The following is an 18,375-nucleotide window of genomic DNA, read 5'->3' on the forward strand; positions in this document are numbered from 1 at the left end:
CTGTTGTGCTGTGTTCAGAGCTAAAGAAATTGGTCCTACCCATCAGTTCCCTGTCACTCTCATAGGCATCCGAGTCACTGCACACACAGCTCGGCCGCTTCCAAGAGGATTTGCTCATCAGCTGATTAAATACTTCGGGGCCACTCAAAGAGGCAGAGGAGAGCTGGATTTCAGGAGCATGCTGATTCATTGCTGAGGAAAGCAAATCATTCACTGCATTCACTACTCAGTAATGTAGTCCCAGTCAACTGTGCTGTTTCTATAATTGAAATTAAAGCCTTTAGATTGGCAGCTGGTGCAAATCAGCATCGTAAAGTTCGACAGTGATTTACAGCAGCTGGTGGTGTGCTCCCAGTTATCACGATGTATGCAGAGACAGCAAGAACATGAAGTTGTACTAAAAAGGAGTGAGGAATGGCTATTGAGGAAACAAAAGGAAACCATGACCTGTCTTTTCAGGTATCCAGCAGGGAGGTGCTATCCTGTTCCATCACGTGAAGCCATACCTGTATCGTCTTTGCTTCCATAGAGAGTGATGAAGACATTGGCATCTGTCCCAGCGTTCTTCTTGTCCCCGGTTTTCACTTTCACCGTGTATGTTGTTGATTTAGCTGTCAGATAAAATATCTTAATTTAGAAGTGTGAAATCTGAGCAGGAATTAACTCTACTTCTCATTGCATATGTGTGTTGGTTTGGGTTTTAATTTGACCCATTACAGCCATGTTGTAATCCCTAATTCCTGTTGCATGCTGTGGTAGATCCTGGGGTGAGCTGGGCTATCTGGTTGCAGAGTCTTCTACTGCTCTAGTCATTCAGTACATCGTCTGCATATCTACAGATAGGAAATGTGCTTCAGCATTCCCATTTGCTTCCTGGGAATCCTTAAGGCACTTCAAATCTGCCTCTGCCTATAATGCTATTTCATTTAAAAAAACCCACAAGATCCCCTCCCCGCTTTATTCTAATAGCACCAAATAATACATGTGCCTATAACACATACCAGAAAGTATGTGCACGTTGACATATACAGTTCATATTCATCAACACACCCTTCACAATAACATCATTAGGGAGGTTTCGATCTCACCATCATCTAGCAAGCGCAGGAAACTCATAAAAATTGTGGAAAAGTCTAATATACTCTTCACTGCGCCATAAAAACATACTCAAGATTTCCAAACCAGCACCTTTCTTCCATAGTTAGACACATGTTTCCAAGATGCTGCTCAGCCAGAAGGCCCTCCTGAACCAAAGGGCTATCCAATTTGTGGAAATTTGTTGGCTATCCAGTTTGTGGAAATTATTTATATATTCGGAAGCATCTGAGGCAGGGAGTTTAAGACCTTTCACTTGCAGTGAAGCCAGTGGAAGTGCTAGGCACTCAGCACCTTTCAGCCTCAGACCCAGGAGTGTGTTATTGCTTTGTGGTTACCGTGCAAATTTATGTACAAGAGAGACAAAGTTGTTTCGGAGGACAATGGACACAAGCAGCAAGATGGAAACAAATTTAGGTCCCTTCCTTTTCTCTGGTCATGTTTGCTCTCTGCTCGGTTTCACGCTGGAATGTTTAACCATTCCAGTACATGATGCGAAATGGCTGGGATTTGCGCCTTAGATATTACCAAGGAGTGTGTGTTTGAGTTGAGAGATGATGACCAAACATGTTATCCATCTTCCTGGCTTTCTCACTTTGGGTCCAATCTTGCAAGATGATTAAATCGCCTAAAAATGAGGAGTGTCCACTCCTCCCTGGATGACATGCACTTCACACTTCATTCGCACCTGAAAGCTTCATGGTCAGGGCAGAATTACTCACAGCTCAGTGAACACTAACTGCTAATGCCCTCAGCAGTGCTAATAACTTGGTTCCTTTTCAACCCCACACTGGAAGATATACAAGGCTAACATAAACCTTTCTGTTCCAGGCCCAGCGTTGCAAGAGACTGGCCATCATTTTCCGAATCTTTCTTTACAAATGCTTCATCCACTGGGACCAGCTCCCTGACAATCTGACCGTCATCTTCCTCAACTGCTAACCACCGCTGGCATGGAAAATAATACCTACAAGAATGACAGCAGCACCCAGCACTTACACAGGACTTCACAGGCTTTAATAACATAAACAAGCACAGATTAGATGCTACTTTAAAAAACAAGGTTACTCAAAGCTGAACAATATATCTCTTTTCATCCTTGAAGTTCTGGTATTTCTTGTGGGAACTAAATCCAAAAACAGGTTAGTGAGCACTTACTGAAAAGTGCTGTTTCTGAGCTGTCAGCCCCATACGATTGATTCCTTTTAGTTTTCACTCCCCAGAAAAGTTAAACAACTCAAGGGAACCTCCTGTCTCCCAGTATGAAGAGTAGACCCATCTTAAGTCCTTATGAGCAGTCCCACCCACCAAAGCGTTGTGCAACTTTTAAGGATGTGACTTCAAGCATGTTCCAGCTCAAAGGCAAGCCTGTATTTCAGGTTTCTAACAGCCTAGGCTCTGCTCCTCCACCTGTCTGTGAAAATCATGGGAGTTTGCTTAGATCAGGACTTGCTTTTGGCCCAGATCTTTGCATTAGGTACAAAAGACAAACAAAATGTGAGGTCAGGGACTTCCAGAGCGGAGCCTTGAAAGGAAACACAAGTGCAGGTTCTGCAAGGGGACCGCTTCAGGAGGGAGAGTCCCTCCTAGGAGAAACAGAGAAAAGCTGAGGTTGCGTTCCAAACACTGCTGGTTCCCAAACTGCAGAGATGCTGGGACAGCAAAACGCAGCAACGGAGGTACCTCAGAACGACCCCACACTCAGTATAATGGCACAACCATCACAAGGCTCCCAAAGGATGCCTGTGAGTTGGTGGGGAGCTACGACGATGCCCTTCTGCATCTCCTCTGCCTTCCTGCGGTTCTGCAGGCTCCTGAGAACGTGCCCCCTTTTCCGACCATACGAAAAGGGTGCGACAGGCTGCTCACGTGGTGCTCTCCTTGAGGTCAACAATCTCTACCCTCTCCAGGAACCAGCTTGGGCTAGCACCAGAGTTATCGTGGCGGATCCGCAGCTTCTTCAGCTCACCCAGGTCAATGGCTTTGATGGTGAACACATCCACCTGCACAGGAGGCAAGAGGCAAATGACCGTGTTTCCCAGAAAAGGGGGAAAGAAAGGCAGTAAATGGCCAAAGGTAATCTTTTTTCCCATGAAAACAAAAGGTGTTCTAAGTCCCCCTTGATTGCTTTGGGTGGGTGTACTAAAATAACTACTGAGCTGTGAGCTCTGCCATTAACACTCAAGCTTGGCTCCTACAAGGCAGGTAACGGCCATGGAGCTGCACAACCCTTCGCTCCTTTCTTTACCTCATCCCCATTTCAGCTTCCCCTAGGTTTAACTCATCTTTCCTAAATCTCATTCCTTTTAGGTTTAGTATTTTCCCCCAGATTGAATCTGGAAGTGGACACAAACGTATGGAGTCCACAGAAACTCTCCTGTGCACCTCCATGTGCTTTATTTCAAGGCACAGAACTTCTTCCTTTTGTCATTTACTGCAACCAAGAGGTTCGTTTATTAGCTGTATTAGTGTGACAGGATGGTCCTTGTTATCATAATACTTTAAATATCTTAATGTGATTAACTTGTTGGTAGAGCCTGTGTTTCTAATCCCAAGAGCAGAGAACGTTACATTTGCAGCTTGGAGCTCTTCCCACTCGATGAGGAACCATGTGCAGGTTGCAGTTTCACTGGTGCCAAGCTCATAAATCACAGCTAACTGCTTATTTAACAACCTTAGGCTCTTTTTTGTGATTGCAAGTTTTCCACAGCTGCTTATTGTTCCCATAATTTTTTGTTATTCAAAATTATTCCTTTAACAATTCCTGGCTATAATAGTAGCTTGTTAATTGTTCATAAACATTTTTATGGCAAATATTCAATCTACAAGAGAGGTTGTTTAATTGGATCGGATTAAAATGTAATTATAGCACACCATGTAATATTGCTTTTATTCCCTGACTGGTTGAGTAGAACATTTAGAATCATATTTGCAATCTAAATACTGACATACTTGAGCTGCCTCACAAACAGTCTCCAATATTAATTTAAAGTTTGTGGGTTTCAAGTATTCCTGGCAGGAAATATTATTACCAGAATGCTTACAGGAAGCAGATGCTAAAGGGGCTCCAATGCAGAATTGGTGTTCAGCTTATTATTCAAATGAATTTCCCCTGGAAAATGTTGTGAGGCATTTTGTTTTAAATAATATATTTAAGAAATAAAACACATCTGAGCTTTAAGCTGAAAGAAGGAGCCAAGCCTTGCAGAGAAGAGACTGTAATGAATGGCCAGCATAACTAAGAGAGCTCTGCCAAGCTTCTGCTCGCTTGAGTAAGTTGAGTTCATGCATTACCTGGCCCTTTTCAAACTTGTTGAGGTTATTTGACCTTTTCAGCTGGCGCTCACCCGTGTCTCCTCTTCCTACACCATAGATGCTCAAGAAGACATTAGCATCCGTCCCAGCCCCCCACACATTCCCAGTGAGAACATGGACTTCGTATGTATTCTCTGCAAGTAAAATTGCAAAAGCAGATCAGGAGGAACCCAGAAATAGCCATATTTCATCAGATCCGTGGCTCACCATGCAAGCATGTAGCCCAAAAATGCCAGCACAGTCACCTTTAAGAAAGATTTTGTCTGGAGTTTGTTTGCATCTATCTTAGAACAAGAGCAGCTCCATCTTTCTCCAGCCTTTGTCATTAACCATATAAATAGTTACAGCTTGCTAAACTCCCAGCTACAGTGGTAACTTGTGAGACTCATGACCCAAGTACCCCAGACAAGCCTTGGAGAATCCTACAGAAGTCCTTTAGGATACCAAACCAAACCACAACAACCAAACCAACAGTGTAAGCTACACTGCAAGCCCAGGGCAATGGGATGGCTGGGGGGCTATAAATGGTCCTGCAAAGCACCAGAGCATGGTTATCGCCCTTCATGCAACCGCTGTATCCACATACACATGCACATGCCCTCTGGTATTTACCCTCCAGGGCAGATTCTCCATCAGGCACCAGCTCCACCACAAGCTCCTTATCTCCTTCATCTTTAGCCAGCCAGCGGTGTGCCACAAATGTATAGACTTCCATTACTTCTTCCGCCGTGGTCTCCTCTTCTTCCTCCTCATCAGACTTCTTTTTCTTCTTCTTCTTTTTATCAGATTCCTTTGTCTTCGTGGCAAGCCGCTTCAGCGTGACGCTTTCCAGGAACCAGCCATCCCCAATGCCTTTCCCGTCGTGGCCTATCCGGATCTTATAAATCTTGCCAACATCTGCAGCCTCCCTCTGCCACCAAGGGAAAGTCAGCACCCAGGAGGAGGTAAGACATCTTAACTTCATAAAGTGCATTCTTAAAAATGAGGAGCATTGCCTCTATCACCCAAAACATCTAAGCAAGGATAAAATTGATTTTTTTATCCAAGTTTACCTTTACTTTTTATTCTTTCACACCTTCCATCACCAAATCTCATCTGCACAGACTGAGCTGAAGATATTCAGCGCAACCATGGTGAGGACAGGAGCTGAATTCATATTTACTGGGCTCCCTACTTGTCCACTGCTCTCCTCACCGATATCATCTCTATGTTGGCATTACAGGTGAATATGCCAAAATAACATATTAGTTTTTCACAGATTCTTAGTGCCTGAGGTCTTTTTAAAATGAATAATAAGATACGTCTAATACTTAGTACAAGACATGAACCAAGAAAGAAGTAATAATAGTACAGCAAAAAGGCAGTAAACCTGGACTCATATAACCTGATCTCTGACAAGGACCATGGGCTTGGATTGCCTTTCTCCTTCCTTCTCATCTGGAAAATTAGAAAAGTATTTTCTCACTTTGCTAGTGTGCAGAGAGGGTACAATCATTAGTGATTACAATGCATCAGTGGCAGAAGGCTGTATTAGTAAGAAGATTTCCATCTCTCTAGTCGATACAGCAGATGATACAAAACCTTGTTGGTTTAGATTATTTGGCCGGATTACTACTTAATGAAGTTGGATAGAAGGTTTTACTCCATGCAATCCTTCAATAACCAATGACTTGTTTCTGATGATTGCTTATGCTGTTAGGCAGTGTTTATGTTATAAAACTTGCAAACATTTGCTTCAGGCTGGAATCTGGCAACTTGGCGTATAAGGTTTCAGTCTAGAAACATTTTTTTCTATAGTAGATTAAAACAAAATCAATTGCACACAAGATGCTTATCAGAAAACTAAAATTGATCCAGCTGTCCTGGAATAAAGAATGTGTCTTTCCTTACATTGCTTTATCCTTAGACTTGCTATAATCATCCTGCATGCCCTGTCTATAACTGATGGCATTTCCTATTAGCATGTAGCTCACAGAATCTTATTCTTTCCCATATCTTTCTGTAAATATTCATATCATGGAAGAGATAAAGGATCTGTCTATTAATGCTTCAGAGCTTCTGCCTTGTGTGCTTATAAAAAAAAAATCACAGAAAATGGACAGAACTTTAAAGTCCGGCAATAAACATCTGAGAGAGGATATAAGCATGGTTATGTAAACAGAACACTGTACGTATGGCTTTATTATAAATCTGACATTGGCTGATAGCTTTTACTCATAAATTTTGGAAAGCTTATTTCCTTTAAAATCAGGGAAACCTAATCTTAAACTTATAGTCTTAAAAAAGCAAGCATTTATAAGGTGCTAGTCATCTTAAATCCCAAAGAACTCATTAAAAATGGATAAACATCACTAGCTCCATTTTATAAAGCAAGAAACTGAGCCAGGAGGAGGTGAACCGATCTCAAAAATACACATTACAAAACTGTGGTAAAGCTGTGGATAAAGGCACCTCCACTTGGCCACTGACAACGGGAAAGGACACCCCAGCCTTGACGATTCAGGGGAGCTGTCACGATTAGCTCCAAGTAGGTGGTTAACCGTGATGAGATGGATCCCTTGTGCTGTGAGCACAAGACAGATGTGCCTTAAATCCTGCATCCACCCAGACTCTGTGCTTTACTGTCCAGTTGCTGGTGTCTCCTGAGGTTACTCCGATACAGAAGGATGTGGCTCTGGCATGCCCTGCCAGCACATCTTGTCCTTGCTCTAACCCCACACCAGGGTGAGAACTTAGACCATTCCTTTCCCCTAGACTTTGGTTTCTCTGGACAGAAAACGCAAGCAAGCAAGCCAGAAAAGGATTTTGGTCCAGCATAGGCAGCCCCGACTCAGGACACGATGCCCAACCACCCTGCTCAACCTTGTCAGCCCAGGTCCTCTTGCTGGATTAGCCAGGTCCTGGTTTACACACCTGAGTTACATCCGAGGCTTTTCACCCCTGCAAATACTCTGCTTGTGATGCTGCGGTATAAAGCTAAAAGATACTAGATAAAGAAAAGGGACAATAACATGTGGTTGGGCCCAAAATAGAAGTTTAAGGTCTTTTGAGATCTAACCTGAGTATCTCCTTTTGAAAGTAAAGGTAAACAAATACTGCTATTAGACCAGACTCTTCCACGACACCTTTGCTACCAGTTCCTCAGAAGATGAAAGTCGCTCCATGAAACACAAAACTTCTCAAAAGAAACACAAAACCTCCCAAAAATATGGACTAGAGGACAGCAGATACCAACAGATCTGGCAATTTTGTTAAAAGTCAATTGGTTTGTATGATTGGACCAATTATTCTGTTGATGTCTCAGTTTTGGCTGATCATTTTCCCCTCATAGAAGCAGCAACAACTGCCTTCATCGTACCTTGAAGATATCTGTGGCTCCCCGTTCAAAGTTGTTTGATCTGTTTTCTAAGATGATCAATTCAGTTTTGCCAGTCTCGCCGTAAATCTGCATGAAGACTTTGGCGTTGGTGCCTGCGGCCCGCACGTCTCCGGTAACTACAGACACCTCATAGTTTATCACTAGTCCAAAAATAAAGCAATTAAATCAGCAGAGAAGCTCAGATAGCAACATTCCCAAGGGCTTAGGCTCAAAATTAAATTACCTTGCCTTAACAAATGACCATGCAGCCGACCATTTGCTCTTATCCAAACCAAATGTGAGATAACACAACTCTTCACTGAGGGCTAACCTAATAGTTTTCCTTTTACAAGTATTAAGCCAGTGTCAGAGGGGTGCAAAATAGAGCCTTAAAAGGGAATTTCACTTCAGTATTAACTATAGAGTGGTTAAATGATCTCCTTAATATAATACAAGGAAGGGAGTTACACAGAGCAGTGATAAAACACAGCATCCTTTCTCAGGATCCCAAGGCAAATTTTAACCATAACCTTAAAAGAAAATGCATCTACTGATAAAAGTCAAATAGCCAGTAGGGATTTAGTCCTTATTTATCGAACAGCTTCTCTCTTTCAGGCAATGGGATAATACAGGCAGGACGGAGCGTGTGCTGGTGCAGGACTGGGGCAGCAAGGCAGGTAAATGTGAAAAAAGGAGAACCCGCAGATATTGCAATGAAAAAGCACAACACCTTGTGCTGTGTTACACTGCTCAGGCACTAAATCTTTCATACAATTTCAGGAAATGGAGATGGAAAACTCTCTATTGTTTTCCCAAATGTTTTAGAAAACAAAACAAGAGCAGAACAATTCACCTTCCTCACCAACGTGACCTCTTTGGGACAGGGGCTTTTTGGTTTTGGTATCTAACCCGGTCCTTAAAAACGCTAGCAATACAACTTTAGTCCTAGCTATTAAAAAGGACACATTTGTCAATGTGTTTCATCTCACATTTCTCAATAGGCACAATCTCACTTGGGTAGACCTCCACCTCCACCCTGCCATCAGCCTCATCTTTGTCGAGCCATCGGTTGCAGGGGAACATGTACTGCCTTCCCTGGACTGGAACCGTGATCTGGACGCTGGCCAGGAACCAGCCAGACCGGAGACCCACGTTATCGTGTCCAATCAGTATACGGTTGATCTTTAAAAAAAGCACACAAAAACCAAGAGGGCAGAAGAAAAACCCAACACAACAGAATTTACTTAATATATAAAAATCTCCTTCCCCTGGCAACCTGTTCTTCCACCGTATTTGTGTAAATAATTTTTCTATGTATTTAAATATAAACTTCAAACACTCTTCACATTCCAGCATGTACGCTAGACTGCCAATATAATAGTCTGTACAGAATGTATTTCTTAATATCGAATGTAAAGGTCAGAGATTGTTACACCACATTCAATCCTGAGTATTACATTGATTCTGAACTCAGACACTTGCACGAAGTACAGAGCCACCTGCAATTAATTCTTACCTTCCCAATATCCATCGTATCTAGAGTAAACTCATCCACTCGACCACGTTCAAAATAATTGCCTAGATCATTATCAGAGACTAAGAGAGGCTCTTTGCTGGAATCTGCTTTTTCACCGTAGAGTTTGATGAAAACTTTGGAGTCTGAGCTGGCACCGGGGATATCTCCCGTCTTCACGCTGATGTGATAACTGACATCTAAAGTGAGATCAATGTAGAAAACACAGACACATGAGTGGCATTTCCAGTCCTCAGCCAGGCAACTGGCTTCAAACAGATATAGGGGAGGAGGGCTCCAGCTACAGACACAGAAAGGACTTTGCTCCTCCATTCCTGCATCCAGCATCTTAGGGCCACACTGGATAAGCTGTCACACCTTGGAGTTATTCACCAAAACATAAGAGATGCAACAGTTACACTAAAAAGCAGAAAATATTCTGTACTCCTCCCTCTCACTGTTAGATGATTACCAAGCCATAAAAATGAGCTTAGGCAAGGGAGGTGATTTCACTTCTTTTATACTTACAATTTAATTCAATAGCTTTGACTTTTTTCCTAAAACAAAACAAAAAGCATCTCAACCTGAGCACTGTAAGTACTGTTTTCTAAAGAAAATTGTAGTAGTGGAGCGCTGGTTCTCCAGAAAAGGACAATGTAATCTTTTTGGTGATTTTCTTCTGCGAGTACAATGTTATTTGATGGAATTTACTCCACTAAAGCAGTGGCAATTCAAGACCCTTCAGAGAAAGCTATACAAGAAAGCAATTCTTAAATTGTGACGTTAACAAAAAAAAAGTTTCTTTCTACATATATAAAGTTGCAATTATTCTCTTTTATGCAGATTAATCCCATTCATAAACTAGGATTTAAGGGTCAGAGGCATTTCCCCCCTGAGTGACCTACTGCAGCTTCTTGCATAAGAATGGGAAAAAAAGCCCAGGAGATGTACTGTGAACTGACATGAATTATTAAGTAGAATAAAGCAAGTAAATACGTGCATACACAGCTCAAACCCAGACCTTCTTTTCTCCAAGCTAAACTCACTTTTTAGCATTGGTGACTCCCCAGCGGGCACTAATTCTCGGACAATCTGACCATCATCCTCATTTTTGTCAAGCCATCTGGTTTACAAACAGAAGTAAGTTATCTTTGAATAATTAGAGCCTATTAGACCTTTCAAAATCGAGTCTGGCTCCACACATAGTAAAAATCCACACCACACTCAAAAAGATATTTTTACAAGGCTCTGTATCTCTGTTATCTTTGCAGGAGCTTGACCAGACCCTACGGCAGTCACACTGTAAACCTCCATTTTTCCAAGAAGAGTGATCACGACAGCCCTGCTCGCAGTAGATAAGCATCTGCTGTGATGTCCATCTGTCTGGAAAGCACAAACGCCGTAGCCACAAGTTATTCCTGTAAATGGGCAGTCTCAGCCTCTTGAAAGCATTGACCTTCATTGACCAGAACTACTTGCAGGCTTTATTACTATCCGCCTTGATTACAACCTTTATAGCATCTAAGTTACTAAATCCCCTTTTTTGTTTTAGTGTTTGCTTACTCTAGTTTATCGTCACTTTTCCTTTCCTTGCAGATCAGTATATAACCTTTTTTTCTCCATCAGGAAGGGGATGAATTATGTTGTTCCCATTTTCAGGGCTGAGTATGTGCAGGCAGCTGGCACCAGCAAAAGGAAGGATTTCCTTTGTTTCTCAACATTAATCTAACGATCCAACTACACTAATTAAGAAGAAGAGCCGGGCACAAAGCAAAATGTAGCATGATCTCAAGGGAAAAAAATCTGAAAGGAAAATGGAGGGGAACCAACTGCTAGTCTGGTAACCTTCACAGCTGCTCCTTCAGCCTCAGGGAGGAAGGAATTACGACCCCAACCCCATCCTACGCCATAAAGCAACCATTGTACGACAACTGCAAAGGCCCTGGCAGAGATTTTCTCACTTTCCACTTCAAACCCAGACTGCTGCAGCACTCGACATATTCCTGTAAGCATCTGCTTGGGGTCAGGTTTCCCACAGCGGTGCATCGGGGCCATTTCAGTCCCCGAACAAAGCATCGTGAGAGCAGGCACAATTCCCAGAAAGCCCATCGTTCCCAGGTGCGCAGCTATCTGCAGCAGCATCTTTTGCAGTTAAAAATACTGCTTAAACCCAGCGGGGGGTGAACGAAGGAGAAGAGAGCAAGCTCTGGCAGGTCACGCAGGGTATTTAACTTGCTATAATTATTCCCAGAACTCGAAAAACAAATCCCCAGAAACTGTTTCTTTTTAAAGGCGGCCACACAGCCACGTGAATGACACCAGACCACAGAAGAACCGCTTCTGCACGAACACACGCAGCACAGATGTACTGCAAGCTTCCCGCAACGTCTCCGTGCCACGCGCCTTCTCCTTGGCCGACCCTCACGCCAAAAAGGAAGGGAGCTCGATTCCCATTTAAGTTTCCACCTTTGATTATGCTGATGAGCCAGCACATGTGGAAACCAGCAAACGACCCTTATAACAGTTGTTTGGGGACATGAACAAACACCCACTGGGAGCTGGATCAAACCGATGGTATCTCGCCGGTAATAAGTGCAGCTTACAGTCGTGACCAGGCAGACTTGCCATGGTGGCCAAGAACTAACTAAGTATTTTGGAAAACCAAGGATGATAGGTCTGCGTTTCGTCCATCTGAAGGAAGGTTATCTTTTTTAATCTCCTCTCCCTTCCATGCACAAGAAAACAATAAGCACAAAGAAACCATGCAGAAAACCAGCGCTGGGAGAGAAATCCAAACGTGAGCTAGAGCTGGCCGGTCCCAGAAGCACTACCACCAAAGTCCCCATGCAGAAGAGGTGCATACAGCCCAACCACAAAGACAACACATGTCCACTCCCAGGTCCCCTCTAAGCTTTGGCGGGTTGTCGGGTATGCAGTCTACCCCGTATTCTTCCCTTTCACTCTGTAAAGCAGGTGGCCGTGTGCAGGTAGCTTAAAAAGGGCTAAAAACTAAAGGGGGTCAACATGAAGGCGATCAACACATGAACGTGTGATGATCACATGAACACCATGTGAGGGCATTGGATGCGGTGTTATGCCTCAGTGGAGGCTGAGAGGTGTTGTGGGGACAGAGGAGCAGAAAAATCTGTGGAGAAGACCATGAAATTGAAGTCAAGAACTGAGCAAGGGTGGAGTGCAAGGAGGACAGAAGAGGAGCATGCGAAGACATCACGTTGTCTTAAGAAAGGAAGCCTTTATTGATGTTTTGGGATTGGGGGATTTTTTTTTACCTGTTAGAACTGGTCCTTAGTACCTTTGTGTCATGTAGTTCTTGATGCTGGCTCAGGATTCACATCCTTGGACAGGTATCCAATGGCTAGGGGATCACATCATCCCAAAAGTCAAGATGCTTCTGTGTACATGGATGTTAACTGGCAGGACCTACAAAATTCGAGCCTGAACTCCACCACCCCATGACTACTGAATGAAGCATGGCCTTCAGGAAGGCAGAAGCTCACAAGATAGACACGCTTCTGCTCTCCTGCTGCTGGTTTTTGTGTCCTGCAAGCTGCTGTTTCTGTTGCCGGCGTACATGCTGTTGTTTTCTGTCACCTTCACCATTGCTGATGTTTTAGGGAAGTGTGGGATGAATCTGGGTTGAAACACTACTGCGCCAAGGTGGCAGGATGAAAATACATCCCACAAGAAACAGATCTCTGTGTGCAGCATGGCAAATGCTAACTGCTTCGGCAGTGAGGACAGAGGAGAAAATTGAATTAAAAAAGGGGATGAAACCCTTTTCCCAAAGGGAAAAACCTCCTAGATAAAGAAATTCCCTCTACCAATGTTGGTAGCTACTGATGGCAAGAGGAAGACTATGCCTTGGACTGGAGGAGGAAAAGGGAGGTTTATCAACAGAAGTGGCTTAATGCTCCTTACTTTGTTCCAGCCAAGAGAACAGCCGGAAGTGGCAGAAACACTATTTTCTCAAGAAAATTATTTTAGTGACAGAGGAAGTATTTGGATGAGCAATGCCACTGTGTTCATTCCTTTCAGCACATATGCTGCAATATCCAAATTTTACTTCAGTGTAATTCCAATAGCATATCACTGAGCAGCAGATTGCAACCAGGGGTTTATAGTCTTACACTGAACACAAATGCATTGACACATTATAAACACATCAGGCTGCAGAAAATAGAATTTTTCTAGTATAGTGCCATCATATTCCCAGTACAAAAGACCTGTCAAAATCTTTTATTCTATTTCAGTGCATGTAATTCGCATGCCACCATGGGTTTTGCAAGGGTGTAGTCACGTCCTGTATCACATACTTGGTTCTAAAGAGATATTGTATGTCCAACAACCCAAAGCAGACACAAATATGACATAAAAGCCACTTCAGAGATAATTTCTAGAGGAACAGAGTCAGGGAAACATTGGAAAAAAGTATGGTATGACATCATCTATAGCGTTTCAAATACAGCAGATGATAGCCTGTGTGCAATTAGAATGATTAGCACATACATTAGATCTAGAGATACATATGTATTTGTATGTGTCTTTAAATATAACCTATAGACATAAGTATGTGTAAAATAGAATGAAATTTCAGCGTATTTTTAGGCAACAAAAGGAGGTTTCTTTGGATCCTTTGTATGATGAACACTTTTGGCATTTGATTGAATAAATGTTCTTTCACAGGAGTCTCCCAGTGCATCATCCCATTCATAGTCTGTCTGTTGTTCTTGAGAGAATTAACGATGTTCCCTTATGCTTGTTCTGGAGAAAAATTAGGACGGTGCAGTCCATATGCTTAGAAAAAAAACTGTAATGAAGTATCATTGAGGATTTCAGTGGAGCTGTAATGATTTATAGCATATAAAATTCTATCCTATCACGAACTCACGACTTTGATTGAAAATTCATTTCTGTCTGGGATATAAATATTATAAAAAATAGGCTATTTTAGGGAATGTCAGCTAGCCTGTTCCTGGACTTCCACAGAGCCTTGAGGAGAAAATGAAATCTGAAGAACTCAGTTCTGAGCTTCAAAAAGTTTTGGCTCCAATTCTGGGCCGAAAGGTGAACTCCATCATTTTGGACTTTCTAGCGGTATTCATAATCACAATACCTAAACCACATCAGGTATTATAAGGTATAAATTGTTCAGTTGCGCCACTGAACGATTCGGTGTTCAGTCCCTAAAAGCATGGATATTATAATGTCGTGTGGTCATAAGGGAGGAATAATACTGCAATGCATCCAAGTGATGTACTAGTAATTCTGCAAATAACACTTGGAGAAGTTACTTGCATTTACTTCTTGCAAGCACCGATCAAATGACCGCTTTAAAAATCACTGACTCTAAGAAGAGCGACAAGCCATTCCCTTTACAGCCAGCTGTTTCGAGAGCTGAAAGCACAGGCCTGAGAGTCATTATTTCTCGATGCTCTTCCTGAATCTGACACAAACTCACAATTAATCCACTTAGCTTCTCTTTATCTCTGCTGGCTCCCTTGTACAGCAAAGACAGTTCTTCCCATAGAGCTCTTGTGACTATTAGGTAATAGATGTTCCTATAGAGTCATAAAAAAGCTTTCAAATTAAAAGACATAACATAGCCTTGTATATGAATATGTAAATAAGAAGAACAAAGACTTCAATGAGTTAGATGCAATGAAGATCTGTAAGGACATCCTACAGACATTAGCTGCAGTGGAAGCTGGTTAGCCAGCTCTTTGCTATAATATCTGCTCTCCACATGCCGGTACAGCCTAGTTTTTACAGAGGTAAGAAGCCCATGAGGCTTTCTGCACAGGGGAGATGTGTTTCTGCTGGAAGGCATTTTGTCCCCTAGCTGTCTCACAGCGGCAGCTAAGCGGCAGAAAGTCAATGGAGCAGCTTTCAGGAAGGACACAGCAGCAGAAGTTATTTTCTCCAGACCATGCCATTGCGCTAGAGTGGAAGTTAACCAGGTCTTGGAGATGAAGGCAATGAGAACATCAGCATGTCTCCTGGCTGGCCACAGACTGGCCAAGCAGAAACAGAAGCTTCCCCGGTGTGCCCCGATGGAGTCTCTAACTAACCTCGCTTGCATCGGCTCACTAAAATAAGGCCGCTCTTGTTGGCCAAGTCTTCAACATCTTGGCTCTGAAGCAGCAGATGAAGCCGGCCTCTCTGAACACCTGCCAAAGCAGCGAGGACATAAGCTGTCCTTGGCCTACAGGACTGGAGGGGAACATCCAAACGCTGCAGGTCATGGAGATGTTTATCCCTCACACGGAGGATGCAGTGGGTGAGCACCTTCGCCCTCAGATATCTCCAGAATCCATGACGACACCCGTATACTGCGATGATGCCCCAGTCTCTCAAGAGACACGGGCACCAAAGATAGCGAGAGGGAGCAGCTGTCCCTGTGTTTGGAGGCGATCAGTCATGTTACCTTCTCAATCTGAGAGGAAGAGATAATGCTGGCACAAGGACAGCAAATAAAGCCGCACGGACAACACTGATACCACTTGGAAAAAAGAGACATTAAGAAAGGTAAGAAGAGTGGAATTCCATCGCTTGTCACTTGAAGCCTGAATGCACCCCATGAGTATTTTGGGGATAAGGTCTTGGGTTTTCTTTCTCCCTCCTTTTTCAGTCCCTGGCCTGCGGGGAATGCCCTGTGGACTCTGATGCTTCTGATCCACAGGTGTAAAGCTGAGGGGAAGGGGGTCATCACTCCGAGCTGAGGGAGGACACCCAGTTAAACAGCCAAGTAAGTAGGCAATTCAAAAGGAAATCTTTAAAATGAGCCAGCTGCACGGTGCAGTTAAACACAGAAATATCTCTGAGGAGCCTGAGCAAAACAGCTTTCCACGTGGATACTTCATGTCCAAGCAAAAACCTGTCTAGCTTGCTTGCTTAACTCAGTAAAACATATGGTTGTTAAATATGTATCAAAAGGCAGCAATGACAAAATGGTGGTTTGTTCTTTGAAAAGGGAGAGGCTGGCTCGCTTTTCACAACCAAGATGACATTGCATCTGCTGCTCCGTGCTGTCTCCCCGGTGAGTTTGCTCTCTGATGTGACGTGGCTTTAGCAATGCAGAGAGGCTGGGGCTGGCTCCTGTTTTGTATTTGGCTGACTCTCCTCATTATAGTGGAGTTCTTCTTGATTTACAGTGACAAGAAGACAAGTAATCAGCTTAGCGGTTTTACCTTTGTTTGCAAATTAAAAATAATTGTGTTTGCGTTTTACAATTCCACTTGTCCCCCAGGAGATGACTTTTTAGAACGGGTACTTGACGTTGTTAAGTGGAGCTCAGTGAACTTCCAGCCTAGAGGGTGGACATCCTGAGAGGGCAAGTGGGACTTTACAGGGCACTGAACTACCCTGAAGGTAATCTCTCACGTTTTCACCCAGTTCTCTCTAGTTTGTGCTGCAATGTTGAGGCAGACCCCAGTTAGTGCCAGGACAGATGGTGCATCTCGTTCCCCACGGGTAGCCTCAGTACAGCACATTTCTTTTGGCCACTTGATTGTCCAGGAAAGAGAAGAATACATTTATAGCTCACCCAGAGGGGTAAGTTACAGCCCTCTGCTCTACCGCTGTCTCTGTCTGCATGGTATGCATTTCCCTTCATGCAAGGAGCTCTCAAAATGGCAGCATAACAATTTTGCATTCTCCCAACACAAAAATAGCATCCCATTGCTCCTGGAAAGATGGGATGTGCATGTGAGGGACCAGAACCTCATCCCACGCATGCAATAAAACTAGCAGATTGCAGCAGATTACAGAGTGTGTTTCTGCAGCAGGCAATTGCAGTGACACTGGATGTGGTACTGGAAGGTTGCATTTTAACTTTTGGAAATTCTCTGTATCGCTGAGCTAATTGCTGAGAAGTTCACAATTCAGATTGCTGTAAGGGGAGTTAACCGTATCTTAAACCTCCCAATCCACACTCTTTGCTTTCAGGCTTAGCAAAGCTAAATGAATGAATAAATAAAAAAGGATTAAGCTGTGCTCAGAAAATTCCAGTCTTGAAACAACAGCTAGGCTCTTCAAAGTCTGGCAAATGCATAGATGGAGGCATAATTTGCAAGCATTGTTTCCAGTACCTGTAGCAGGGGAATTCCACAGCCTCACTTTCTGGCTGTCCTTCTTCCCTCACTATCACTTTGGCAAGGTACCAGCCACTGCTTCCTCCTTTGCCATCATGCCCTATCCTCACCCTCCTCACCTGCTTCAGCGTTACTGCTTCGACGAAGAATTCATCAGCCTTTGAGAAGGAGAAGAAAAAAGGTAAGGCAATATTTCTCCTTAAAAACAAAAAAAACAACCAACCAAATTTATTGTTGCAATCAAACCAACATCATCAGCATGCTGCAAGGTAATTCTTCACAAGACGAAGGAGGAACTACAAATTAATTTACCAAAGAATGAAAGCCTCAATATTTGTGCCAGATGTATAACATTAGATTTACAAATATATGATCTGCCAGCATTTTAAGTCTCCCACATCATTGCATGCCCTCCACAACTGTAAAAAAAAAAAAAAAATAATTTGATTATTAAGAAGTTCAGATGGAGAGGCAGGAAATCCAAGTTCAAACCTTTTCTCAGATACCAGCTTTCTGGGAAATCTGGGGCAGGTCACTTCAGACCAAATCCACAGAGGTATCTAGAGGTACAGTTCAGAGACTTTACCCAACGTTAAATTCAGACGACACAGACTACTGAGCAGAATTGAACCCCAGCCATCTCCTGCCATGGAAGCGTTGAGCATGGCTGCACAGGGGTATTTCCAGCTGCTCCATGAGTTATGTTCAGAATTTGGTGTGAACCCAACCCAGCAGCTAAATACCCTTAATACCCCACAAGAAACATGAATTTATGTCGTCTTTTTTTTTTTTTTTTTTTTTTTCATTTCCCTGGAATAGTGCTCAAATCACCAACCTACTGCCAAGAAATTTCAGTCTCTATCAGGGTGGGTGTACCTGCTGCACACCTACAGATTAGCCCAAGCGATAGCCCCTCAAGACCAGAGCTCTGTCACCCAAGAGCGTACTGGGAGCAGCAGCTCTTGATGCCTGAAGGAAAAGAG

At 43.2% G+C, this 18,375-nt stretch overlaps 1 protein-coding gene across 3 annotated transcripts in view; it reads right to left on the reverse strand.

The window, feature by feature from the left end:
- Positions 1-18,375, reverse strand: part of LOXHD1 (lipoxygenase homology PLAT domains 1) — a 140,927-nt gene that overhangs the window by 64,465 nt on the left and 58,087 nt on the right. The window contains exons 14-23 of one of the 3 annotated variants that reach the window (XM_049796003.1): positions 17,390-17,550; positions 10,328-10,404; positions 9,285-9,481; positions 8,758-8,950; positions 7,769-7,929; positions 5,023-5,320; positions 4,390-4,544; positions 2,965-3,098; positions 1,914-2,062; positions 507-611 (exon numbers count right to left, since the gene is read on the reverse strand). In XM_049796003.1, the coding sequence (XP_049651960.1) occupies positions 507-611; positions 1,914-2,062; positions 2,965-3,098; positions 4,390-4,544; positions 5,023-5,320; positions 7,769-7,929; positions 8,758-8,950; positions 9,285-9,481; positions 10,328-10,404; positions 17,390-17,550 (1,630 nt within the window). Of the gene's footprint in view, positions 1-506; positions 612-1,913; positions 2,063-2,964; positions 3,099-4,389; positions 4,545-5,022; positions 5,321-7,768; positions 7,930-8,757; positions 8,951-9,284; positions 9,482-10,327; positions 12,441-17,389; positions 17,551-18,375 lie in introns of those variants that run through there. The other 2 variants (XM_049795999.1, XM_049796001.1) reach the window with 2 other exon arrangements.

This window comes from Accipiter gentilis, chromosome Z, assembly GCF_929443795.1.
Source record: "Accipiter gentilis chromosome Z, bAccGen1.1, whole genome shotgun sequence".
Taxonomy (NCBI): domain Eukaryota; kingdom Metazoa; phylum Chordata; class Aves; order Accipitriformes; family Accipitridae; genus Astur; species Astur gentilis.